This window comes from Amblyomma americanum, chromosome 5, assembly GCF_052857255.1.
Source record: "Amblyomma americanum isolate KBUSLIRL-KWMA chromosome 5, ASM5285725v1, whole genome shotgun sequence".
NCBI lineage: Eukaryota > Metazoa > Arthropoda > Arachnida > Ixodida > Ixodidae > Amblyomma > Amblyomma americanum.
In genome coordinates this window covers 208,802,685-208,828,795 of record NC_135501.1, presented here as the reverse complement: position 1 = coordinate 208,828,795, position 26,111 = coordinate 208,802,685, and the positions used below count along the sequence as shown (strand labels likewise).

Here is a 26,111-nt window from a genome sequence, read left to right as displayed (position 1 = left end):
GATAAAGCCGCGTGCCGGCAGTTTTGAGTGCGAACGAACGAACGAACGGTGCAAAGATTCACGGCAATATAAAACAAACTGAAATGGGAAACTTTATGCACGAGGAGTGATCAATTGCATTAAAAAAGTTTGTGCACGGTTTGTTTAAATTCTGCTAATCATGATCACGTACACGGGTCAGACAGTCGACTTCTGTTGGGACATGACTCGTCTAGGTTACTCATACACGAAATGCTTTACAACTGGCTACGAAGCCAGCCCCACTGTGATTTGCATTAAAAGAGTCCTAGAACTGAAGTGTTTAATTCAGTTGTCAGAAATCTGACCCAAGTGGAGCTGCCCCCTCTGGAAAAATGTTGAGGGGGGGGGGGGATGCGACCCCCCCCCCCCCCGTTCCTGTTTCGGGGTCCCTGATAGCAGACACGCTATATTGCGCAGACTTTCGCAAAAGTAAGCCGAATGACTCCTCCAAAACCTGTTTCAATGAAAAAGAGCACCCAAATGACTGACACTTGAAACGCATGAAATAGGAGCACAGTTATTACACCGAGGAGAATGAAGAACTACCGGGGTGGTGACAGGAACAAGTTTTAAGGGACAGTGAAAACACATTAAAACTTAGTTTTGTTTTGAATGACATAAATTAAGCTATTACAGTAAAAACTCATTGCGTAAACAGCGTCAGTTTGTGATTAAGCGAAGTTGATCGTCATTAACATGACGAGATACTAAGAGCGTGTCATCCGCGTGCTGAAAAACCTGGCAATGAAGGATGGTTTGACTGAAATCGTTAACATATAGGTTAAATATGAGGGGTGCTAGAATCCATCCCGGTGGAACTCCACTGGCCAGCTGCTTTTAATATTTCCGATTACTGCGACTTGGACCCGACCACGCGATTGATTCTCAAGGAAAGGCAAGAAAGGACCTCGGAAGCCATCGGTATGGAGCTTGTGAAGTAATACATCGTGATTCACGGAATCAACAGTTTTTGACACGCCCAGAAGTAATGCACAAGCAAAGAAGAACGGGTGCGCTAGCCTTAGAACTACAAACTGCAACGTTTATTTGAGCAGGTGGCTCGAATTAAGGGCTTTATAATGCCAAAAATGGCAAAAGATTTTTTTTTATAATTGTTGTTTGCGCTTGCACTCCTCGTTTTTCGTGCTGTTTCTAAGTTTCGCTGTTGAAATCGACCAGGAAGAACTCTAAAAAAATGTTTCGCGAAGCGCGGCCACTGCGCCTCGCGGGGAAACGCTCGAACACTGCGGGTTCTTCTCCGTAACGGTTGTATACCTGAATACTCGCTTTGCGGAGCAGATTTCTTCACGACTGTTTCGACCTTGTTTGTTTTCTTCCACTCCTGAGCCATAGTATAGTAGGTCAACACGTTGTTTTTTTTTTTCAAATTTGTGGATGTTAAATTTCTTGTAGAGAGTTTCTTTTTTTTCCTTCTCACCATAGATATGTCAACGGGCACTGCATCGGAAATTATTGACAGCCGAAATGAGTACGTAGCGAAAAAAAAAAGTTCCAAGAATGCCATGACGACAGTAGGAGCGCACCGAATGTTGATCCAGCCTTCTGGCGCGATTTCTCAACTCTACAGACTTTTAACAAGAATGAGAGCACAAATATATATTAAAAAAAACGGTTTTCTGGACACATAACAATAAAGTTTTTTTGAAAGTAGTCAAAATTATTTCCAATATGCTGAAAAAAATTCACCCAAATAGGTTCAGAAAAAAGAATTGCCGAAAGCCGCGTCCCCTATCAACGGAAATAACTGTGCGGTCAATCCCGTTTACTTTCACAAACATGCATGCCCTGTAAGGCCCCTCAGAAGCAACTACGCTGCTTTCGCGTGAAAAGCAGCCAACAGACCGAGCGCACCTGCTTTGATTTTTTTTTTCTCTTTCGAATCAATTGGATCTGATAATTAAAACTCAAAGGGGATCAACATCTTGTTCCACTCTGCGCAGTTCGAAACGGGGGAGCCTGATCGGGTTCGGGTCCCAAGAGTCAGTCCGAGTAAAGATTCCGGAAAGCTAGAATTACCGACACGGCACTCATCGCAGCGTGCGTCCTGCGCGCCTTCCGAAGCCTCTATGCGAGTATCTGCGTCTTTGCGCATGGCCTGCCTGTTTCGTCATCCGGGCAGCCGGCGGTGACAACAGCTGCTGCGCGGGTCATCGTTCGTTCGGCCGCCGGCGATCGAGTCACGGTGCGCATGTATCCTTCTTCCCTGGGCCGCATCGTCACCGCGATGACGCCGCAGGTGATGCACTCGGCGACAGACGACCAGTGCCCGTCTCAACTCTCGCCGAGCAGTGTTCGCCGCAGTGCGCGGGATTTCGACGAGGTCCAGTGCAATGCGCCGCCCAGTCCAGTCCAAGGCAGCGTGGACCTTCACAGCGCGCCGACGTGCTTCGGCCATCTTCCCGGTTCACTCGGTGAGCACACACTGCGGGCTGTGCGAACCACGCCGTCCAAGTCGGCCGTCTAGGCCTTGTGCATGATGTGAGCTTACGCACCGCTCTCGCACATTTCCCGTATGTCTGGACAGAGGAGGTCTGCTCGCGAACTCACTCTGCGTACCGAAAATATAGGTTATCGACCGTGGTTGATACCCTTTGTTCCGCACGCTAGCCGGACTACATACAGTAGCACTCAAACCCACTCTGGTTGTCCGAGAAAAACTTTAATACAACCGGAAGGAATTAGGGGCACGCAGGTCCTCAGGTCGCCGCTCTAGTTGTGCATTCCACGAAACGTCTCATACGCGAACTAAAACGCGAGAATGCGATCTCTGGCCGCGTGACACGAGTGTTGACAGCTAGAGACGTTTGTGCTCCTTCCCGAAGCGTTTTTTTTTTCTATTCACGCCCCTTTCAGGTGCCGGTCCTAATTGCGGAATAAGCGGCGGTGCTGCCTGCGACGCATCTCAGCTAAATCGCGCGAGTTTCAAAAGCGTGCCGTCGGAGACTTCGCCGCTGCTGCTTGTGTTGTCTTGCGTGGGAGCGGAGTGTGTGCGACCCTGAATGGTGACGTGGTGGCCATTTGTGTGTGCGTGTACTCAGCCGCGTTCGCTTGGCGCCCACCCGTTTGATAATTTGCTGCCTGCTTCGCCGCCGAGGTCCTCGACGCGACCTTCACGGGAGCCCACAAGGCAGCCTCCGACGACGCCGCGGCGAGGGTGAGTTTATTGGAATCATTCTGTCGAAGGAAGAGTGGCTCCGGACAACTAAGGAAGACAGCAGCAAAGTTCAGCTAAGCGTGGAGAGGTGCGGCGGATGCCGTCGTGGTGCACCTAAATATGCTTGTAGACACAGAACGAAATGTCGCTCCCGAGGTAGCGTAATCGTACACGTTCTTTGAGGTGTAATTAAGCATCGTTACTTGTCTGCATTTTCTAGAATTAAGGACAAACTGCTGTCGGCTGCAAGTAACGTTTTTGCAGACGCTAGCCAAGCAGCTGGTCCGACAGGATGCTCCACCTGCCGGACGAAAAGGCAGCAAAAGACCGACTCAGCAGTTGGGCAGGTTGCTCGATTGTGCTGAAACTTGGTTGGTTCGTAATAACTTTATTGGACCTACTGCAGTGGATCAGGTGAGGGTGGGTGAAGGGGGAAGGGTGTTGAGCAGGATGGCGACGGGCCCTCGAGCCGCACTAGATGACCGGGCACTGTTGGGCCACGGCGACCTTCAAGGCTCAGCCACCGATGCGAAGCTGTAGCTCAGCCTGTGAGCTGCGCAGAGCAGCCTTCCATCGCTCCTGTGATCCCATCCCTTGGAAGGGAGGTTTTGGTTTGTTTGGGCAAGTTTGATATGTGTTTAAAATCCACTCTGGTGCTTGGGCATAAGTGACAGGTTGGAGAATTCTCCCCTCTGTGTATGAGGGACGGGAGGAAAGGCGATGACATGGTGGCGGTTTGTAATGGTTAGGGCGCTCGGCTACTGATCCGGAGTTCCCGGGTTCGAACCCGACCGCGGCGGCTGCGTTTTTATGGAGGAAAAACGCTAAGGCGCCCGTGTGCTGTGCGATGTCAGTGCACGTTAAACATCCCCATGTGGCCGAAATTATTCCGGAGAACTCCACTACGGCACCCCTTTCTTCCATTCTTCTTTCAATCCGTCCTTTGTCCCTTCCCTTACGGCGCGGTTCAGGTGTCCGCCAGTATATGAGACAGATACTGCGCCATTTCCTTTCCCCAAAAAACCAAAACCAAGCTCCGAACCGCCGAGAAGTGCACATTCGCCTTACACGTTTTTATAACACTGGTGTCAAGGAACTCCAAAAAAGGTTGCCGATACAAAGGTACAGGAAATTGAAGGTGTCAGCAACTTCCTTAAGGAATCCCCATAAAGGCCTCTCACGCGTGTGTCCAGTCCGTGCGAAGAGGAAAGGCAAATGAGCACTGAGACGCCTAATAAGCACAGCTACTGAAAAATGGTGGTTTGACGATTTGAAAAAGAAAAAAAAACGCGAAACAAGCTGATGCACAAATAAGTGAACAAGGCCGATTCCACCAGACTCTAGAGAAAGAAATAGGTTATCGCGACGCATGGGTTCCCATTGGGAACGCCATACGAATGTAGCAAATATTCTGTGCATTACCTGCACTTTCTTCCTCGCACAGTGGAGAACCTGCAACACATAGGCAAGTTTTTCAAATAAAAAAAATGTTGCAGACTTGAGCCCGAGCAAACACTGACTGAACCTGAGCCGCCATGACGGCTAAGGGTTTCATCATGAATAAAGGCACATCTAGTGAATGCACGGGTTTCATATATTAACTCTTCCGATCCAGAAGTCGCCGCGCTTTCGCTACGTATACCTGGCCTAACAGAGCTAGGCCATCAGCATTTTTTTAATATGTTATTTCGCGTGTTCCCATATGAATAAATAAATTACTGCCAAATTAGGCAGATAATATATATAATGCTTCTGGCGCTTTTGTAATTTATTTTAAACGGACATTCTCGCCGAGTCTCCAGTGTCGAGACAATACACTAGCTCGGAGAGCGCGGGAGAATGGCTTGCACAAGCTCAGTGGAACCCTCATGTCGTTTGCTTCGAATACCATTATATTTCTCATGTCACAGCACAGATCGAAGCGTCATTTTCAACGACAGTCATGCGACGCGAATGGCATTAAATGTGCCGTGCGGCAAGGGGAGTACTCCGCGGACTCCTTAAAAAAGTATATTCGTATTGCAGATATCCTTCATCTAAGCAGTTGGAGGGGAGCAGCAAGGTAACTTTTCGCAAAGTAGAGCCACGGCGCATCCGAAGGAACACCTCTTTGCACGTCTTTAGGGCAACCTTTTCTTCCGTTCACACAACTGAATTTTTGCTCAAACGAGGCTCCACCGCAGAGAGAATCTATAGAGCGCCAAGTAAGGATCCGGTGGAAACCTGCCGGCCATAATGGTTACATGAAATAAAGAGTTGAAGAGCCGCTTAGGCAATGCTAACTGAGTGTGGAAGGCAGATGTGCAGTTAGTTACTTCTTTTGTGATGCCGTCGTGTCACGTTGGCGGCCCTCACGACGTAAGGTGGAGCTGTAATAATTACTATGACGGTGATGAGAAAATCTCCAGTTAACACGGGTTCAAATAACTTGGATAGCTGAACAGGCAGCTGCATACGCCACAACACGTACGGACGCTGAGGTTTGACGCGGTGTAGGACCTGGTTGGTGCGAAAAGAACAGCACGTCTGGACGTCCGATTTCCGAAAGCATAAAGACTGCCTTATCGCTCGCAATACAAGACATTCTCACATAAAAAAGCAAAAGTTTAGAAGCGACGAGTTTGTTCAATGTATTCCAAAATGAGCTTCAATGTGCCCACGAGGACAGACGGGTTGCCAGGCGATTGCTATGACAACAGCTCTCACTGAGCCGAACTCTGCACCACAACATGGCGCTCAATTGACGCTGGTGACGTCAAGTGGACATCAAGTCAGAATGCTCTTTCTCGATACGAGAGTGTGGCCAAAACTACGTCATGCTGTGCGCATAGAGTAACCGTTTAATAACGTTAAAACAGGCACTGTACACAAAGCATACTAAGCGAGTTCCGTTACGGACGGACTTTTCAGCTTTCACGCGCTCTCTCTAATATATATATATATATATATATATATATATATATATATATATATATATATATATATATATATATATATATATATATATATATATATATATATATATATATATATATATTCAGAGGTCGTGGGTTCGGATCCTACCAGCGGAATGTGGTTGTTTTTCTTCTTCTTGTAATCAGTTATATTTAAGCGATAGAATAGTTGATGATCTCCCACTGATTAAAACCACAAATTAAAAAAAAAAAGAGACACTCCCCTATGCTCCTCGGTTTCAGCCGCTGTTGGCCTCCTTCGCACGCACGCACGCACATGCACAAGCGCAGCGTATATATTACATAGTTGCGGAGTCGTGCGCGCGCATCACTTCTGCAAACAAGCCGAAGAAAAGAGAGGGGGAGGAGTAAAGAAAAAGAAGGAAGGAAGGTTGCAGCGAAAAGCCCTTCGCAACGAGGGCCCAAGTAGCGGCGCGGTGGAGGCAACGAGCGCGGGAAGAACAAACAAAGAAGAGACAGCTGCCCGCCGCTGAACTTGACCGTCAACGAAACAATGGGGACATCGCGGGCCAGGCCGTGTTTCGGACGACGGACACGCGACGGCGCGCCTTTTTTGTTTTGCTTGCACTTTTTTTGGAATGGGAGGGGGCTTGTTGTGCGCTCGCGGTCACTCAGTGCTGCTACGCCTGTGCTTGGCAGTCGCGCGGGCTTATAGGAGTGGGGGCTAGGCAAGCCATGAGGCCTTTTTACCGGACGCTCCCTTCTCCAGTCGCAACGTCTCTTACGTGAAGGGGTCACCGCGGCGACGGCAGACGAAGGAGAGGGGAGTGTGCTTGCAGGGTTGCGAGCTCGTGCAAGACCTAGAAAGCCAGCTGCTGCCACTGGTAGCTGACTGGTTGGCTGGCTTGCTCGCCGATCATTCAGAATTATCCGCACGGCTCTGCCCCGGGGTTACGTAAGCAAAGCGGCTTTTCAACGCCGCTCATTGCCGGGGCCATGATTTCGCGTCGTGAGATTTCAAAAATAATCCTTCTAAGCGAAGCTATTCTTGACGCTTAGTATATGTCCCTATAAGGTGGCGCAATTTGGTCCACATGAGGACAATGGTTATTGATCGGCCATTTTCTTTTTGCACAAAAATGCCTTTACGTAATTCCAGTACGGGGGACAAACGTTTGTACACAAAAGCTTTGCGCATTAAACTGCACTTTTTGCTGCGTGTTGCACAGTTAACTCTGCAGGTCAATATTTGATCCTCTGTCCGACCTTTGTTCATTAAAACGCGGAAACAGGCCGCGGGGCCTCCTGACGATGCTAGAGAATTAAGCCGGGCCTCGCGTGGCACACAGTGATGCTGTTTAGTGCGCTAGCACTTCAATATTCCGATTTCGCTTAACTACACAAATCAACCGTCATATTTAGTTACTCATTCCGTATGACATCACTAGTGCGACTTTTGGGAACAGTTTCTTTTCTTCAGTAATAGTTATCACACTCTGTTCACGTGTATTTCACTTCAAAAAGCCTTTACGACATGAAAAAGAAATCCTGGCGTCAAATCGATATAGTTTCGGTTTCGCTTCCCAGTGGGAGGTGATACCGTAAAATTAGCGGTGACGTCATTGGTTGCTTCGTGACCGCGACCAAAGTGAAACCTCTCTAGAAGAAATGCAGAAGACCTTACAAGAAAACTGGAGGGGATACTTGGGTATGTGCCATGTCACGAAGGCAACAACAACAAGGGGATACGTGAGCTTCGCCTTAGAGGTATGAGGCGATAGCGTTAATGGGTTAATTCCCATATATGCGCAATGGTTCATCCTCCACTTAACGTTCATAGACCCCTGGGTGTCTTAGCTCACACCATTCCTGGCGCAGTGGTGCAGCGGTAAAGCGATGCGTCACTGCTCTGCGATGGTAGGTGCTGCCAACGGGGTGCTCTTCCCGACCACATCTCGCGACCAATCATTAATTTAACTCCTACCTACCACGGTGGGCATGCACTCCCATTTGCCACGCTGGGCATGACAGCTTGCTCACAATACACCGGTGGGCAGGTTGTGATGACGCCACAAGGTTGCGTGGCCTAGGTGTGCCACCGAGGTTGCTCCTCTGGGGATTTTTCGCTCACGGTCGACGACGCCAACGACGTCGCCAGTTTTTCTGCGACACGGGCTCCTTAACGCTGTAGCGTTAAAAGGGCACTTGAATTAGCCTAGAGGCAATCAAGTGTTCTGGAGAAAATGCACTACGGGTAAAAACAGTCTCCAGTGTCCCTACAACAACGCTGAATAACGTAGCCCAAGTTTGCGTGCGACCAAACCAGATGGAGCCACTAGTCTGTAGAGAGTAGGGCGCCTTGATGTCCGCTCGCCGAGGCACCCTATAGTAGTAAGAAAGAAGCGGCAGATGCCCCTCAAATGAGGTGAGGCCCTCTAGCCAATGGCGTCGACGGATTGGCATCGCGTCGCGATTGAGCCCATTTTATGGAGGCACTTGCCAGTCACCTGTGATTTAACAACCGAGAGATTAACCGCAACGTCATGAGAACCGATCAACGCCACTGGCTGTAGGGCCTCCTTTCAAAGGCATTCGCCGCTGCGTTTTTGAGTTGTATCTTGTTAGAAATACTTGCGCGTATACTTGCAGGAGGGAGGTCTGAAACAACAGCGGCGGCAGAAATGGTTAGGTTTCTTTTTTTTTCTCTCTCTCTCTTCAGTTTGATGTTATTGGCTTTGTGGTAATTTGAAAACGCTTTTGACAATGTGGCAGCAAGTCTGCGGCCTCTACAACGGTATTCGCCGAAAGGAAGAAATTGAAAATTGGAAATTGGTTTTTGGGGAAAGGAAATGGTGCAGTATCTGTCTCACATCTCGGTGGAGACCTGAACCGCGCCGTAAGGGAAATGATAATGGAGGGACTGAGAGAAGACAGGAAGAAAGAGGTGCCGCAGTGGATGGCTCCGGAATAATTTCGACCACCTGAGGATCTTTAACGTGCGCTGACATCGCACAGCACACGGGCGCCTTTGCGTTTCGCCTCCATCGAAACGCAGCCGCCGCGGTCGGTTTCGAACCCGGGAACTCCGACTCAGCAGCCGAGCGCCCTAACCACTGAGCCACCGCGGCGTGTCCGAAAGGAATAATAATAATATATTATTTTCGGACAAGAACAACAGCCGAACGTGCATCTGCCACGGTTGTTCTTGGGGGAATAAGAAACAGAGATGCGCACTCAGAAACAGCAGAAAAATCTTCGTTTCTCTGCCTGTACACAGCGACGCGCAAGGAAGGAGTGGACGTATGCGCAGTGCGCGCATCTTGTGTGAAGGGTGCTTGTTAGCGAAATGGAGCAGATGCTTCGCACGTCACGTGTGTCAGACTGCAGCGGGTAGATGAAAAAAAAAATCTGTCTGGTGTAGAAAGAATTCAAAAGGAGAACGCTTACTTGATCGCATGGTACAAAAGATAGAAAGGAGAGAAAAAAACGCTTCATTTGCGAGCGATTCGAAGCAACGCCAGTTGCGCTTCGACTCGGTCGTCGCCCGGGCACGAATTTTCGAGTCGTGAATGCGTCCGTCTTCAACGCGAACAGTCGCTGCGCTGGCATCGTGCATGGCGAACGCGCCACGGCGTTCTCGTTACGCAGACAAGCTCTGCTGATTGTCAGGTGGGTTGCAGGCGCGCTTCCCGCAGCCACGCTTTCTTCGTTTCCCGTTCATTTTAGTCAGTTCTTGAGCGGCGCACCGGGCAGCGAATCTAGTATGCACGCGTCGGAGCTCGCGCGCAAACAGGTCTAACCATTTTTGCTTTTTCTTTTTTGCTGTTGTTACATGTTCGTGTTCTGACACTATTCCTCTCTTCCGACTGTTCACTGCAACATGACCGTGTTCGATCTTGCTCAACTCTCTCGGAGGCGTTATTCGCTGGAAGAGACGAGACGAGGTACAGCCCGGATACCCCCCCCCCCCCCCCCCCCCCCCCAACCCGAGGAAGAAGCACAATGCGTCAGTTCTTGCAACGCTAGAGGGCGCTGTCACGTGTACACAATAAGGGGCTGAGTGAGCATCAGAAGCATTCACAGAACAGGACAGACAGCAACCGTATTCCGTAGTAAAACGAAAAGCGCAACTCTCCTCCTCTGTCTCTTCTTTCCTTCCCCCTCACCTCGGCCACGGAGCAAGCGAAGGGAAAGGGCGAAACGCAAGGCAATGCTTACGGGAGAGGTATAGGCAGGCACTGCAGCGGCGTTACGCTTACTGAGTAAGCACACAGAGCCCCTGCCACTCTTGTATACATCCTCCTCCTCTTTTGTTGACCCTTGCAGCCTTTGAGCGACGCAGATCCATCAAACAGAGCCCGTTCGCTCGCAGCAACAATGCGGTGTTTTCTCGGCTCTTGGCTGACTGCGTGCACAGACGACGCGAGTGATGAGTGTGACTGTGCGCCGTTCGAGAAGGACCTCAAAGAAAACAGCGGGGCGGATTCGGAACGCTGCGCGTCTTTTTGTACGACCCGGCATTGTTTCCTTTTCACTTGCTTTACAGTTTCGAAAGGCAGAGATCATTTGAACAAAGATTTTCTGACGCATGCTGAAGAGGTTTTGTCTGGCAGTGACAGCGATAACATATGGCGCAAAACAATAAAAGGTGCGACTAACAGGAAACACAGACGGGTATCGTTTTGTTTCGATGTCTCCTTTCTTGTCTGATTTTCGCAGTGCCACACATTTTACTGCAGTGAGCCAGTTGGCCCTCAAGACCATTCTGGTGCAGTACAAGCGAACAAGCGCTTGTTCAGTATTTGCGACAAAAATTTGAGACCTGCGCTAAGTTCTTTTACTGGTTGGTCGAAAAACCTTGGTGAAACGGTGGTGTGGGAGAAAGTGATCGGACGGTTGAAGCACATCAGTTGCAGGGCAAACTGGGTCCCATATGCTCGAAAGAGTGTTAGCATAAGAACAACTGGACTGAGAGATGATGGCCAGAATAATTATGAAGGTGATCGCTTTCGGCCGCACAAAGCCAATAATTTTTACTTGCAAATGATAACTGGGGGATCCGGCTCGGTTAAACCTAAAGTGACCGTCTTAAGATTAATTCTGACTCGATAGTGATGCAAATAGGCGACGATCGCAAGCGTCGTCTCCGTACTCCTCACGTTGCCTAGGCCTTCACCGCTGACCGGGGCCATGCACTGCTGCCCTCTGCCAGAAGACACCACCGCCAGGGCGCGTATTTGAGGCAGCCGCGGTGGTCGGAGCAGACACCCCCGCTGACGGCCAGCAGCGGTTTTCCACCGCTTATCTGCCGACAGTATCCGTGTCTCCGGACGGGGGTGTATCTCCCCGCATGCAAACACCGACCCTTGAACGGCGGGGGGAGCAGCCACTCGCGGCTGTCAACGCGCGTCGCTCGGAAGCCGATGAGGACGGCGCGTGATAAGCGCGGATATGCGTGCTTGCGAGGAGGGCTCGCGCGCTCGGCGGCACATTCCTCAGATGCCTTTCTTTTCTGAACGCGAAAAGGGGCTGCGGCACACAGAGCTAGCCGTCGCTGCTGTGGCCGTTTGCGAAGGCGGTATACCGCTGCTTTCTGTGGCTATACGCCGTGGGTGCGCGCTCTCGGCGAAAGACGCACAAGTGGCCACAGAAAGCTGCCTCCGGAAACGAGCAGGAGGCCGCGTCCGTTTCCTTCTTCCCACGCCGTCGTTTCGAGGCGTCAGAGAGGGTCCGATCGTTAATCGGCAGGCAGCATCCAGGCACTACCGCGCTCGGTAGAACCCCCGACACACAACTGAGGAAGCAATGCGAGTACGGTGGTGACGCCTCAGCCCAGACAGCGTAGTTCCTTCGCTTGGTGCTGTGCATGGCCACCATGCATTAATTTACTATACAAAGCGCGAAAAACTGTGCTGTCACAGCCGGCGAGTTGCACGCGAAGATGAGCGCGAAAGCAAACTTGACAGCGGTGAGGTGCAGTTTTCAGCTCGGAACGGACAAGCAGAAATGAAAGGTACATACAAAAAATAAATATCCTGGTGAGAATCAGTGGTCAGTACGGAGGTGGAGGGTGCGAAGTGAATTAAGCGACAGGACGGTCACCGCTGTGTAACGCGAGATTCAGGTACTGCTCTCCCTCCTCCTCTACCGGAAGCAGTTCCTCCGGGGGCAACCACCACCCTATACGGTTGTATCCCTCCGCTCTCGCCATGTCCTTCCACGGTAACCACCTTCCGCACTCTGCTCTCGTCACGCTTTCCTTCCAAAGTTACCTCCACAGTAACAACCATGTTCCAGTGGCAGACTCCCCTCCCTTCTTCAACGGTTCCCTTGACAGACGCCCTCCAGTTGCGTATTCCTAGCACTCGTCACACCCTCCTCCTAAAACTGCCCTCCCGGTGGGAACGTTCCCTTGGCAACCACCCACCAGTTATGCCTACTATACTGCGACTACTACTACATCTACGCGAAACCCAGGAACGGGCTTTTGACAGCTGCCACTGTGAAACACGACAATACCATTTGTTTGGCGAGTTGGTATTGAATTTCACGCAAGTCAAGCGTGCTTACACGTGCCTGATGTACTGGCGATTTTGAATGTCACGCAAGTCAAGCGTTATTGTTTCCTTCCCGGCCACCAGGGCAGTATTTATACTGGCTGGCGGCCAATAAACGTTTTAGTTGTGAGTCAGCGCTCTGTGTTGTGCCCTATCTTCTCTGTCCCGTCTGTCGCGCTGTTATGAATTATTGTAAAACACGGCGACAACAGATGAGGTAGTCGTGGTGGTGGTATATAATGGACGGGAGGCGTGGCGCAGGTATGCCACGCAGAGCAGCATGTTCTGCCAGCGGATAAGGGGCGGCATTGTAAGAACGCACGCCAACAGCGGCAAACGCGGTTTTCTGCGTACACTGAGGCCCGCAACGGGGACCGGAACCGACAAAAGTGGCTGCTCTCATGAGGCGGTCTCGTCTGTCACCATCCACTGTGAGCAGCGTTATTGCTTCAGCTGATAAAGCATGTCTCCGCATCTCATTTTGTTCCCCTTCTTCTTCCATCTTCCCGACTCCTCTAAACGGGCACCCATTGAAATAACAAGGGCACATGTATGCGCAGCCGCCATCACGTGTGCTGTCGGGGACTAAGGTAACTGAACCCCCCTCCAAGTTCCGAACCGTGCCGCACTGCACGCAGGCGCCACCGGACAATGGTGTCTAGACGAGCACATTTCGCCGGTCTCGACACCAGAGGTGCATTGCCAGGCGGCTCTATAGGGTGCCTCGACACAGTGTCCTTTGAGTTGGGTTCCCCAGGCGTCCGTCTTGAAGAGCATCGTCGGGTGGCGTCCACATGCAGTGCGGCATGCGGCAGTGTTCCAGCATGTGCTCGGTTCGGAACTTGGAGGAAGGTTCAGTCACTTCTGACCCCCCGATAGCACGCAGTTTCCCCACATTCGCACAACCGGAAGACCGCTTAGTGCAGCGGTGATTAAGTGTTGACTTCCCGAACTATAGAACACCGCCCAGTCCACGTCTGCCACGCACGCACGTAGTGTCGGGCACAACAGTGCCAGGACACGCGACGGACATCAAGAGATCATACCAGCCGGTGGTTGCAGATCACACTTGTGGGAATGAAACTAGGCCTTGGGCTCTTAATGTGTGCTAGTGAAATCAGCCGAACAGTAGCGCTCTTCGCACCTTTAAGCCAATGTCGCCAGTCGCGCGTCCTGGAGAATTCTGTCCCCAACAGTACGTACAGCCGGCAGCAGAAGTTAACGGGATACGCGGTATGGAATAAATTTATTCTACAGCGCTGTCGCCTGGTGATCCGTCACACCGTGCTACTGATACCAGCGGGTGGAGCAGTAAGTCCTCTATAACCCCTGCTGACATATCAGGCGGTTGGCTCACGTAACAGCGCCGAAATATTTTTTTGCTAGGCGTCGCACCCGCGTCCCGTAAACTTTTGGTGGCGATTGTAAACAGGCCAGCTGCCCTTCCGCCACGCTCACTACTCACTGACACGCGTGGTTCGTCGGCCCCGAAGCCGTTTCTCGAGTAGCCTGGGGGGTCACGACGAGCCCAAACAAAAAAAAATTAAAGAAGAAAACGGAGGAACGCGACAAGGACAGGGAACGCGTCTCCCGCCGCCGTCGTCTGATTGACGGGCCAATGCCGCGCATGCATATGCGCCCCTCGCGTGCCCTTGTGTAAAAGAGCGCCGCTTCGCCGAGCGTGTCGTATATCTCTTTACGCGCCTAATGCCCCGAGACCGTTACGGGTGAATGCTCCTCCTTCTATTCCTCTCTCCCTCCGGGCCTTGCTTCGCCTCTCGCTCCCTGTCTTGTCTGCCCAGGAAGTGTATTCTTTTTCTCGAGGCTCGAGAGGAGGCAGGCGGTGTTATTTTCATTATTACTGGTTTGTTTTTTCCTCCCAGCCCGCTGTTGCGCGCAGCCGCGGTGCGTGTGGCAGCGGTGGGGTCCTCAGGGACAAAGGATCGTCGTCGACCGTGACCTGGCTCTCCGTAAGGGGAGTGGAGGTGGTTCCTAGCGGAAGCCCTTCGTATTCGGCGAGTTCGGTGCTGCCGCGATAGAGGAGATGCGCGGTGGCGGGCGTGCTTCGAGACGCACCATCGATCGGTGCATATTTTTATGTCTCTCTCTGCACGCGTGTTTAGTTAGGCCCGCAAACAGCGGGGCCAGTATAACCTGCCCGTGGGCTCGTGTCCAACCTCCGGAATCGTAGGGGGGTACCTGTGGGGCCGCATAGGAACCTATGGAATCTATACAGAGTTACGAGGAGCCCGACAGCCCGTCCGGACCAGGGAGGGCGTGTTCTTAAACCGCTGCTGTCTCACTATAAGCGTGGGCTTTAAAAAACCCGGGACATTCCCCGTGGATGACTGCCGCGTCGCAATCGGCGTCGTAGTACGGTCGTGAGCGAAAACGCTACCCAGGCAGGGTTCACGTGAGCAATGTATGTTTGGAGAGGGCGCTGTGATGCGGTCCCCATTCAGCCATCGCTCTCACTTATTAGCCAAGGGAATCGGCGAAAACCCTGGGAGATAGTTACTTTCATTTTTTTTCTTGTACATTCGCACTATCCGAAGCAGCCTCCAACGCACGACGGATGCGACGCGGACCAGAAGAGCCGCCGTCCTTTCGCTGTTTTCCGCAAAGCATGCATGCTATACGCGCGGGAGCAAAATGACCATGCGCTTTAAATCCTTTAGTGGTGCATCCTTCACTGTTTGCGCTATAAATAAACAAATAAATAACCATCTATGAGGTGGAAAGCTGAGTTAGCGCGTCCTTGGGTATATATTGCAGAACTGAAGAACAGGCCGGAAAAGTAGGCACAAAAAGACTTGCAAGTAGAGAAGACAAGCAAGGCTGGTTTAACCCCTTGACACACCAAGTGCGCAATTGTGTAAAAAGCGAACTCGCAGCTTTGTCTGGGAGTGTGCTGCACCCAGCAGTGATCGCTTTGTTTCGGGTGAATTTTGCCCCCTTCGTGTCGCACATAAGGTGGCTCTTTACGCCGCATAGCGAACGCAGCAAACAATATTTCGCGAAGCAGTGGGAGGCGGTCGTCCGCCATTTTTGTGCAGACATATTTTGCCATCAGTAGTAACATCAATTTTTTTTTCACAATTTCAAGCGAAATGCGCACCTTCGAAATAGCCACGATCCTTCGTATGCTTACTTGATTAGGACCGGCATTTCGTTGCTGCGTTTTCTATATTAATGACACTATTGACTAAATTTTACACCTGCTGGTAAAAAATTCACGGCTAGTATTTTGCGCCGGAAAACTACTGAATTGTTTTTTTCTTAAGACCTGTCATATACTATTTAGGGAGAGGGGGAGAATATTTCTTTCCGATGGAAACAAAAAATGATGTCTGAAAGGGTTAAACTGCGCAAGGGGGATAAAGTTGGCGGCAGCTTTCCGTTGCAGAGACCAGCGACGAGCCCCTTACAGAAAAGACCACGGGTGACAGCCACGAACGCGCGGCAGCCGGCGCATTCGACAAACTAACAACGCGTACACACCCTGCTCTCGTCTATCTTCGGCATCGCGCGCGCAGGCACGCAGCGAGCCGTGGAGCGCAGTCGGTCTGCGCTGGGTCAACACCAGAGGGTGCACGGTAAAGGCTGTTGACCGTCTATGCAAGCCCACAACTGCTGCTGCCGCTGCCCATGAGAGCGATGTAGAGTAACGTTTTGTCTTCCTCCGCCTCCATCTTCCCTCTGCAACTTTTCTATTCCATTCTCTATCACTCTCGGGGGAACACATGTGCTGTGTCAACCTCCTCCCATTAAAAAAGAAAGAATTTCTTCACCTTTCCCCTCTTTCTCCTCTCTCTCCAAGCTCTGTGTTGCCGCTGGGAAGATACCGCTGCTCCTAGTGCTGCTTCCATCCTTCGTTCCGGTCGGCTGTGTGTGCGCGCGCGCGCATACGCTTCCAGCGGCAACAGTTCGTTCCTTCCGCACGCGCGCTCTCGAGCTTCGAGTCTCTTTTATCTCACCCCCTTTTCCTCTAGGAAACACACATGCCACCCATACGCGTGCGATTTCTCTGTTCAAGAAGAGAGTCTGCAGGTTCGCGTTATTCGCTCTCTCTCTCTCTGCCGTACATGCAGCAGCAGAGACACGAGTGTTTCTCTGCCGGGGGGCTCGGAGTTCACCTGCTGCGTATGCGCTGGCATCTTTACGAGGCAGATTTCTCTCTCTGTTTTGTCTGTCGGTGGCGAACGAGCAGGCAGCAAAAACAGGGACGGATTAAGGTCCGCCGAAGAGGAGCGTCTGCAGCCGAGGGGAGGCCTTGCGAAACGCTCACGTCGTCACTCCGCACTCCCCGGGAAGAGAGGCGTGTGGGGAATAAAACGGTGTCGCCAGGAGTCATGCAATACGGAAGCGTCCTTCGTCTTTTAAGGCGAAAGCCTTTAATGGCTCACGCTCGCGTCCGTCCGTCCGTTACGTTCTTCAACTCGATAAGAAAAAAAAAAGAACCTTGTGCACGACGGGATTGGAACCACCATTTTTTTCGTACCGCAGCCGAGCGTGCTAACCACTATACGCTGCTTCCTGCGAACGCATATGTAGTTCTCCTTGTCTAGGACGCTGGAGAGTGTTTGCGGAAAGGCGTCGAATCAGAAGGATGCCTCCCAAACGGCCTCCAGTGTCTCCAGCGTTTAATATTCACAAACAATTGTGTACTTAGCATCTTAGCCACACATCAGTGACACAAGCAGCAACACCGCGCTAAAGGCTTTCGCCTCACCGCACTGTAGGTCAACAGAGTGCCCCCCTGAATTTTTTTTTCTAACGAGGGCCAAGTGCTTCGCGTGCGAAGTGATAATCGGTGCATGTTTGTTTGTTAACCGGAACGATTTTCAGCGTCCAGGTGTAGTTTCTGCGCGTCTACGATCGCGCACTCATATCGTCACCTCTCGGTTTCGTATATGCGCGCATAGAAGGACGAAGGCTCTCCTCAACGCAATAAGCTGCTCGACTGACTACCAGTCGCTACCGGTACTCGTCACCTCTGCGTAGTAACCCGAATAAGCCAGGACACCCCACTATAGACACAAGCACGAAGCAGGCCTGACGCCCAAACGTCTTGTAAAACTGCGGTCTATTATTCACATTTCTCAAACTGAAGTGACATTTTCCACGGTATTGCAGCAGCGTATTCGCCCATCGTCAGCAAAATATCGCGACTGAAGTACTATGGTAGCCTGCTCTTGTCCCCGCAGTGAAATCATCAACAAGAATACAAGCCCTATTCGATTAAACGGACCTCAGTACATAGATGCATTATTCACTTGAATTCGATTGATGCTCCCTGACTACCAATGACGCCTGCTCAACGAAATCAAGAGTCCGTGTAGAAAGTACTCCTGTTTGATAACTGAGTTCAAAAGCTTTTGCCTCTGGGAAACGCAGAGGTCTTCGGCAGGAATCCGGACAGAGACACACGCGCTCTTACGGGCGCACCTCCACTCCAGGAGCGCCGCGTATATAGATCCCTCTCATACGTGTATATATATACCGCTACCTTAGAGGCCCAGGCGGCGGCGGCTGTCTTCCCGGCGCTTTTGTGCGGGAGCAGCGCCTTGCCGAGTAATGACTCGAGACACACACACAGCGACTACGCAGCGAGCACAGCTGTTGCTGCGTAGGACTGCTGCCAAGCACGCGTAGTGCGGCGTTGTTCGCCGCCGCGGTTGCAACGCCGGGAGTGCTCGCGCTGCTTGGCGGTATACTACACAGTCAGTTATAGCCCGGCTCCCAGCACTATACTATACACGGCAGTGATGCTGTCCGCGCTCCGGAGCATTTCTTCCCCCGGCTGCTGTTATACTTGAGGGGGGAAGCGTCACGCGTCGTTGCCCAGGCAGCAGACCCGGGAGACTCCTTTTCGGTACACGAGCGAAGGAACCGGCTCTCAGAAGACACACGCCGCTTCTTCCAAGCCCGGCCCGCAACATTTCTTGAGAACACGAGTGGTTTCGGTGCGCTTTTCTTTTTGCGTTGTACTCGGGGTGAAAAGGAGTTCGCGTATGGAGCAGTGCGCCGTGTTGAGGACGCCGGGAAGCAGGCGCACCTGCTTGCTATACGGCTGGCGGGGCCGAGCTAAGCGCGCAGTAATTAACCGACGCTAGCTTTTGGCACGGCTGGCGCTGCCGACGTCCGCGTCGCACTGGCGTCGTTACAGGGAGGGATTTCGGGGGTGAGCGTTAACGAGCTGCTTTCGAGGAATGCTGCTCGCTAAGCGGAGACACAAGAAAAGTGCGCCCTGCGGTCGGCGAAATCCGCTTCGAAACTAACGACCGGTGATGCGCTCTTGCGATTTGCCTCCGACGTCAACGAATAGAAACCTTTAGCCGTTTGTCTGGCTTCGCACACAGAACAGCGCCAGGGTTCAGGGGAGTTGTGAAGGCATCTTTTTTATTTATTTATTGACATGGACATGAAAGGAGATGTTGGAGCCTGATTTTGGCGCCGGCTACTCCTTTTCACATAATGTGACGACATCCAGCTTGTCGGATCGTGCGAGAAACCCCCGAGACTGCTGCACTCTCGGCGTACACACGTCGTCGGCAACGGGTGTTCGTAAGTCCTTTACTGCTCTCATGGTGCTGCTTCCTCGATGCTTCCTACCGCCGGCCTCTAGAGCCCGATACGAGCCTCACAAAAAAATTTTAGACAATCTATAGACTGTGCGCAGACTTCTGTCTATAAATAAAGTCTGTAGACTCTCTATAGGCAATCCCTAGAGAACAGTCTATAGGCAATACAAATCCTACAGACAGTCTATAGACAATCTATTGATTTATGGCCGTACGCTTCTCGTAAACTTGTGTCCATAGAAGTCGATAGACTATGAATAGACAAACAGAAATATCTATAGGAAGGCAGTATATAGTCTTATAAGAAGTCTATAGATTCTCTACAGACTATTGTAAGGGAACTCATGAACGAAGTGAGAAACGCAGGTTGAGGGGGGGGGGGGGGGGGGGGGGGGCTCTTTTGAGGGGCACTCTTCTATTCATCTGAGCATTTGGTCTACGATTGCTCCTAAGTGGCGCGCCTGTCCATTCGAGATAACGTGCAGTGCAGTCTCTCCTGGCCTATACTCACTCGAGTAGTCTCCGATCCACTCGCCGAGTTTGGTGGCCGCAAGAAATGCTAATAAAAAAGCTGCGACTGACACTCATTCGAATCCCTCCATCGGAGCCGATTTCACCATAGACTAGATGTCTAACGCTTAGATTGCCGGGCGAGTGATCATATTCAATATAGCGTTCTGTACGTGGGCTGAGCTGGCGATACGACTTTCCCACTATAACCACTAGAGCAGACACGTTTGCGTAAGCCCCCCTGTTCCTTGAGGAAAAAAAAATGAAAAACAGGGGAAGAGTATCTATCGTCAAGCGGCTACGCAACGACTGTCTCGATCGCTGACCAACGTCACAGCGTACACACGCCGCGATGACAACCGCATAGGAGCGCCACACGCTAAAGAGAGGAAATGGGCGGAGTCCAGACCGTTGGCGAGCGCCATCGCTGACGCGAATAACGTAACGCACATCGGCACATCGACGCGCGTCCGGTCACGAACGAACGGCCGCGGAGGAACAACGCTCGGTCTCGGGAAGGCCGACAAGCAACGCGTCTAAGACGCGCTAGCTTGCACGCACAAACACGTTAGCGCGCGCACACACAGCGCAGTGCGTGCGCTGTCTCCGCTACTCACACGCGCACAAATACGCGAGACAGGCGCTAACGGCCTTCTTCCTTGGACCCTTTCACACCGCCCCCGCACACACCTATTCCACGACGCCGTTAGCGCCGGCGCCGTGCATACTGTGTGTGTGTACAGAAGGACCTTCTCTTTCGCTCTTACCTCGCATCGTCACCACCCGCGCGCCGACCACTGCCGCCCGCGTCTAAAGGCGCGGAGGAGATCATTAGCACACACGGTACGCCCCGTCGTTTTCTCGTCTTTCGTTCTGTGCCGTCTCTCTTTTTGTTGGGCGGTGCGAACGGCCGCCGACTGCACGACGTCCCGAAATTCATTTTTTTTATGCCCGGCTGCCCGGAGGCAAAGCTACGCACTAAAGTTTAAAGCATACAGTGCTTTTCGCTCCCATTCCAGCAGCCTTAATCGAACACTGCACAGAAATCTGACGGCGGAACTGAAGCCAAACCCGACGCGAATTTCTGCCCGAAAAGGTGGTTATGTATACGAGCAAAAAAAGTTCATACACGCTGGCGCCAGCCCCAGCTGACTCGTCGGCTGAGGCCTCGCCGAATCGGCTATCGCCGCAAGGATGAAACCAGTGCTTCCAACAGGTGTGTTTCCATGCACGAATCGGCCGCTTGCTAGACCGTAGCGAAGTGTCAAGATACATCGCGTTGCTAGTAATGCTAAGCGCGACTGTACGTATCTGCAAAATATCTACAGCGTGTCGGGGTCGCTCGAGGATGGCCAATAGGCGCGCACAAACCTCGCGACCTCAAAACAGCGAAGACGCAGCTTTGCCGGTCACCGTCGCGGGGTCCCCGTGTCAAGACATCAAGCAGCACGCGAGGAGAGGGGGGAGCGGTATTTGCAGGCACTGCGTGGTTGCCGCTGGCGACGAGAAGCCGCCCGCTATTTTGCAAAGCAGGCGCCGACTGGGCGCCTCCTCTGAAAGGGCCGCCCTTGTGTCTCTCGGCGTCTGAGCGGGACATTCGCGGAGCGACCGAGATGAACAACACCCCGCGGGCCTCCCCCGCGTAGTAATGCAGTGCGCCGCTGAGGAAGGACTGCGGGGGAAGAATTACTGACGCTAGACTGGGGCGATTTGGAGCGACGAATTAACGGTGTGACGACTCCCAGCGCAATGAAAACGAGCGAACTGAGGTGTACTACACAGTGTGCGTCTTGGCGCCCAAAGTTATTTATTCTATTTTGCCGGCTACAAAAATGCGGATAGCAATCCGGACATGATCTGCGGCTAGTTTTGCGGAGGTCAGCATATTATGGCGTCGCCAATGAGCGAGACAGTAAGGTATACACCCACGATACGCAAGTTTTTGGCAGCCCCCTGGAGAGTTTATCCGCATGCCGCAGCATTCGGATGAACTGCCTCACTTTCGGAACTCCTGAGTTCCTAAAGTGAGGCACACTTTCACTGTAACCACATTCTGCGACAACAATGGCAGTCCCACTCATCTCGACCCCACCACACGGCAAATCCAAACCTTTCCTTATACCCCGTCCCAGCGAAACCTCCCTCCGTGGGTGGGAGTGTAGATGCCAGAGGAGGGAAGAAGACAGACTCACCCTCCGCTGATGGGGCAGCAGCTCTTGGGCGAGCTCTGGGCAGGCAGCGCGTAGCTGTCCTCGGGGCAGGGCTTGGCCGCTGCCGGACACTCGATGGCCGAGCAGTTCCTCTCTGCGGGTGAGAGGAGAGATAAAAGAGTCAGCACTTTGCTAGTGGGACAAGCGCTGCATGTTCTCTTCTCTCGGGTCCTTTGTGTGTGTGTGTGTGTGTGTGTGTGTGTGTGTGTGTGTGTGTGTGTGTGTGTGTGTGTGTGTGTGTGTGTGTGTGTGTGTGTGTGTGTGTGTGTGTGTGTGTGTGTGTGTGTGTGTGTGTGTGTGTGTGTGTGTGTGTGTGTGTGTGTGTGTGTGTGTGTGTGTGTGTGTGTGTGTGTGTGTGTGTGTGTGTGTGTGTGTGTGTGTGTGTGTGTGTGTGTGTGTGTGTGTGTGTGTGTGTGTGTGTGTGTGTGTGTGTGTGTGTGTGTGTGTGTGTGTGTGTGTGTGTGTGTGTGTGTGTGTGTGTGTGTGTGTGTGTGTGTGTGTGTGTGTGTGTGTGTGTGTGTGTGTGTGTGTGTGTGTGTGTGTGTGTGTGTGTGTGTGTGTGTTGGTAATCTACGTTCAACAAAAACTAGAGAGAGTGTTCACCACATTCGAATCGGTGCGAAGGAACGCATTTGTGCCACGTATAGAAGACGACGATGAGCAGGCAGTGTCGCGGGACGGAGCGCTCGCGCTAGGCGAACAGACAACGGACGCTTTTGCTCGGGGTCGGTACCCATCGGATTAGTGGTCACGCGCCAACAGCGAAAAGTGTAAAGGAGGCGAACACCGACTGGTGCATCAGTGCAGAACTCGCAACAGCATCGCAGCCGGGTATGGAAAGCTGTGGGACACTCGATCAGCTGCTTGCACGAGGCAGCACGTGCACGTGGGCTCGGAACAGCTAAGTGTTCGGCCGCGCACATGCACGCTGCGGATGCCCGCATTGCGGTTCGCCGCACTGGACGTAAGCGGATCACATTAGAGCATATCGGATCGCGCTTTGCTAAAACGCTCCAATAACAGCGCCACGAGCTCAGCGCTGCTACGCGACGAGGGAATCGCACACACGCCGTATAAAGGCGCGCGCGTGGGCGCTATCGCGTGTTGCGAGAATGCTGTACGTATACGCACGCGCGCACAACTTTTGCTTTACTCCGAGCCACGACACAGACGAAAAGAGACGGCAGAGAGCGAAAGAGGAAGGAGAAAAAAAAAATGCCGATTTCATTGGCGCGCAACCATTATTCACGCCTCCGACGAGGAGAAGAAGACGCGGCGCGTTTATGGCGCAACCAGCGCCGCTGGCCTTCTCTCTGCTGAACCTTTTTTAAAACACCGCCGCCTGCCGACGCTCGTAGCAGCAGCAGGTGCGGTCGGTCGTCTCGGGTTTTTCGGCGGACGTGTAATTCCTCTCCTTTTACGACGTTCTTCGCCTCACGGGGCGGCTTAAATAAATCCCCGAATCAGGCCGCGCTGCGATCGTAAAGGAAGCAGCAGCAAACCCCTGGGGAGACGCCGCAGTCTGTTCCTAGGCGGTGGTGGTCTGTAAACACCCCCCCCCCCCCTCTCCACTGCCCCCGAAGAGCTCTCTCCCGTCTTTTTACATCGAGCGTCGAGTGCGTGCACGCTCAGCTGTGCACGGTCTTTGATACGAGTTTCGGTCCCATTTTTTTTTTTTTTGCTCTGGTTATCTTTATCATTCTTGCGTTCTCACGAACCTTTCCATCTTAAGGCTCCTATACTTTTCCAGGCTGGGAATACACGCGTACTGTGGGGCAAGGTTCTTTCACTGCCGCCTTTGCAGGTGCGGACGTGAAGCTGGCCATGTCGTCGCTGGACAGGTAGACCCGGGGCTACTTCCAGTGCTCGTGCTTAGCAAGGAAATGCAATGGCGAGAAAGACGAACAAAAAGAGGGAGGGAAGAGACGAAGAAAACAATGAAGACAGCAGTCCGGAAAAGGGAATAAATGAAAAGTAAAATATCTGCTTCCGCGCAGTGCTGAAAGTCCTTTGCTGCTGCCAGAGGAGGCAAGAAACCCCACTGCGCATGCTTAGATGGCGAGGCAGGCGTGCCCGCAGCGGGCTAACAGCTGGCGGGCGCATGGCGCCACCTGGCGTCCTCAGGGCGATCTGCGCATGCGCACTGACGGCGCGCGTTACGCAGCAGTGGTGTGCGCCATGATAAAGCTGTAATGAAAATAACAGTTACGACGAATGCATCGCCGTCAGCACGCCTAACACGAACGCTCGAGCGCGTGTCTTCCACTGACATTAGCGCCGCTGGGTGTGAGACAAGTTTAAGGCGTAAGCAGGGCACGGTATGCCTCCAACCGCCACAAACATACCGTGCAGCGTGGTCTCGGACTCGGCGCTCAGGGGCTGTAACATTAGCGCAGGACGTTCAATCAAGCTTCCGTGTTAAGCGGCGGTGCAGGAGCGGAATATGTCGCGCTGAAGGCGGGCACCCGAACCGTGCCGAGAGGGAAGGAAGGGAGAGGGAAAGAGTCGTCGTAGTTGAGCACCACTGATTGTTTGGAACAGCCCGCGGTTGCTCTTAGTTGACGCAACACAACATACAGGTGTATTGTGCATCTCACGCCCAACGACCAGGATTCGATTCCGCGACCTTGTCGAAAGCCACAGCCACTTAGCCAGTGCGTGCGCTAAGCTCATCTTCCAGCGAGGCCGCGCCTCCTCCTCCTCCGCATGACACGACGCGCCGACAGCAGCGCCTCAATACGCGTCCTCGTCAACCGCAAAAGAAGACCGCGCGCAAGCTCTTTTTGACAGGTCTGACCAGAGACCACGCAGGCAGCGAACCGCTATTTAACGCGTAATACCGTTTTCCTCCCTTCGTTCCTTCCCGCTGTCAGTCCCTTCAACCCATCACCACGATGTGTGTTTTCCCGCGGAGCTGGCTCTTTCAGAGGACCAGACGCGACGGAAGACGCAAACAAAACACAGATGGATCGACCGACGTATAAAGACAACACGCAACAACGGCGAGTATAAAAGACGAATGGGGAGCAGCAACAATCACGTCCTCAGACGCCCATAAAAGGCAAGCTCACGCACGCGCTAGCGCGAATGATGCTCCCCCTTCGACCAGCCATCGTCGGCGGTCAACGTAACAGTCTTCCCCGCCATCCTTCGACACCCTCCGACGGCGCGGCGATGGGCTCGTTTTTACGACGCCCGTGCGCCTTCCATTCTCTCTTCTTTTTTCTTCATTGTGGCGCCACTTACGCGAGCTAAACAAGGCCGTGGGGGAGAGGCCATAGCGGACCACTTAAACGCGCTCTCTTTGTCGCATTCCTTCGTTTTCTTTATTTCTTGTTTTCTCCGCGACGTGCTGCGTCAACAACCTCGCGCATATGTGGAGTACGCGCGCCGGTGTGGCACACACACAAACATCCCGAAACTGCTTCAACGCGTTGCTGACGCTGCTATGAGCGAGTCCGTTCAACGGCCCGACCCGGTTGAAAGAGGCAGCGAGCGAGGGCCGATCTAAGAAAACCCGAGCTTATGCTTTAGCGTCAATCGTAGCCGACGGCACTATTTGCAAGAAGAGGCTTTGACAACGCCAACGTCGACATTAAAGGCGGGTACACAGTTTCCGCGAGCTTTCTTAGCGCGCTGATGGGAAACAAGGCGCAGCTCAGAGGTTTTTGGTTTTTTCTGTCGTTTGTGATGTGTGGCAAAGTCCGGTGCGCTGTTGTTTACGTGGTGTTTGGCGTCGCTCCTCTGCTCCCACGCGGTGTGTTTTGATTGGGCACAAGCGCTGCATGGTCGATCTCGAAATCGGTGTTTAGGGGCGCTCAGGGAGTGTTGTTTCAGTTGAATATCCGACCGAGGCAGCGAAGGCGCCGCACTGACGATGTACACGACATTTACGTTCAGATGCAAACAAAAGAAAAATGATTTTGAAAAACCGCAACTGGTACTACAGCGATGGCCATGGGAAGGCCCCCTTCTAGGGGGAGGGAGGTGCCCTGTGGGTGGTGCTTCTCGATCACACATGGACATTTCACACACACACTACACCGCGACTTTTGCGGAATGCCTGCTGTCGCAATAAAACCAATTTACACAAGGGTGCCTTATCGCCTACTTAGGCTCCGACCTATTGCTTTGTGTTA

The 26,111-nt window shown here is 52.4% G+C and overlaps 1 protein-coding gene across 1 annotated transcript in view; it reads right to left on the bottom strand.

Annotated features, from left to right (window-relative positions):
• LOC144133543 (cysteine-rich motor neuron 1 protein-like) overlaps positions 1-26,111 on the bottom strand; it is a 148,762-nt gene that overhangs the window by 40,591 nt on the left and 82,060 nt on the right. Inside the window, exon 2 of the mRNA XM_077666711.1 lies at positions 21,955-22,066. Within this exon, the coding sequence (XP_077522837.1) occupies positions 21,955-22,066 (112 nt within the window). The remainder of the gene's footprint in view (positions 1-21,954; positions 22,067-26,111) is intronic.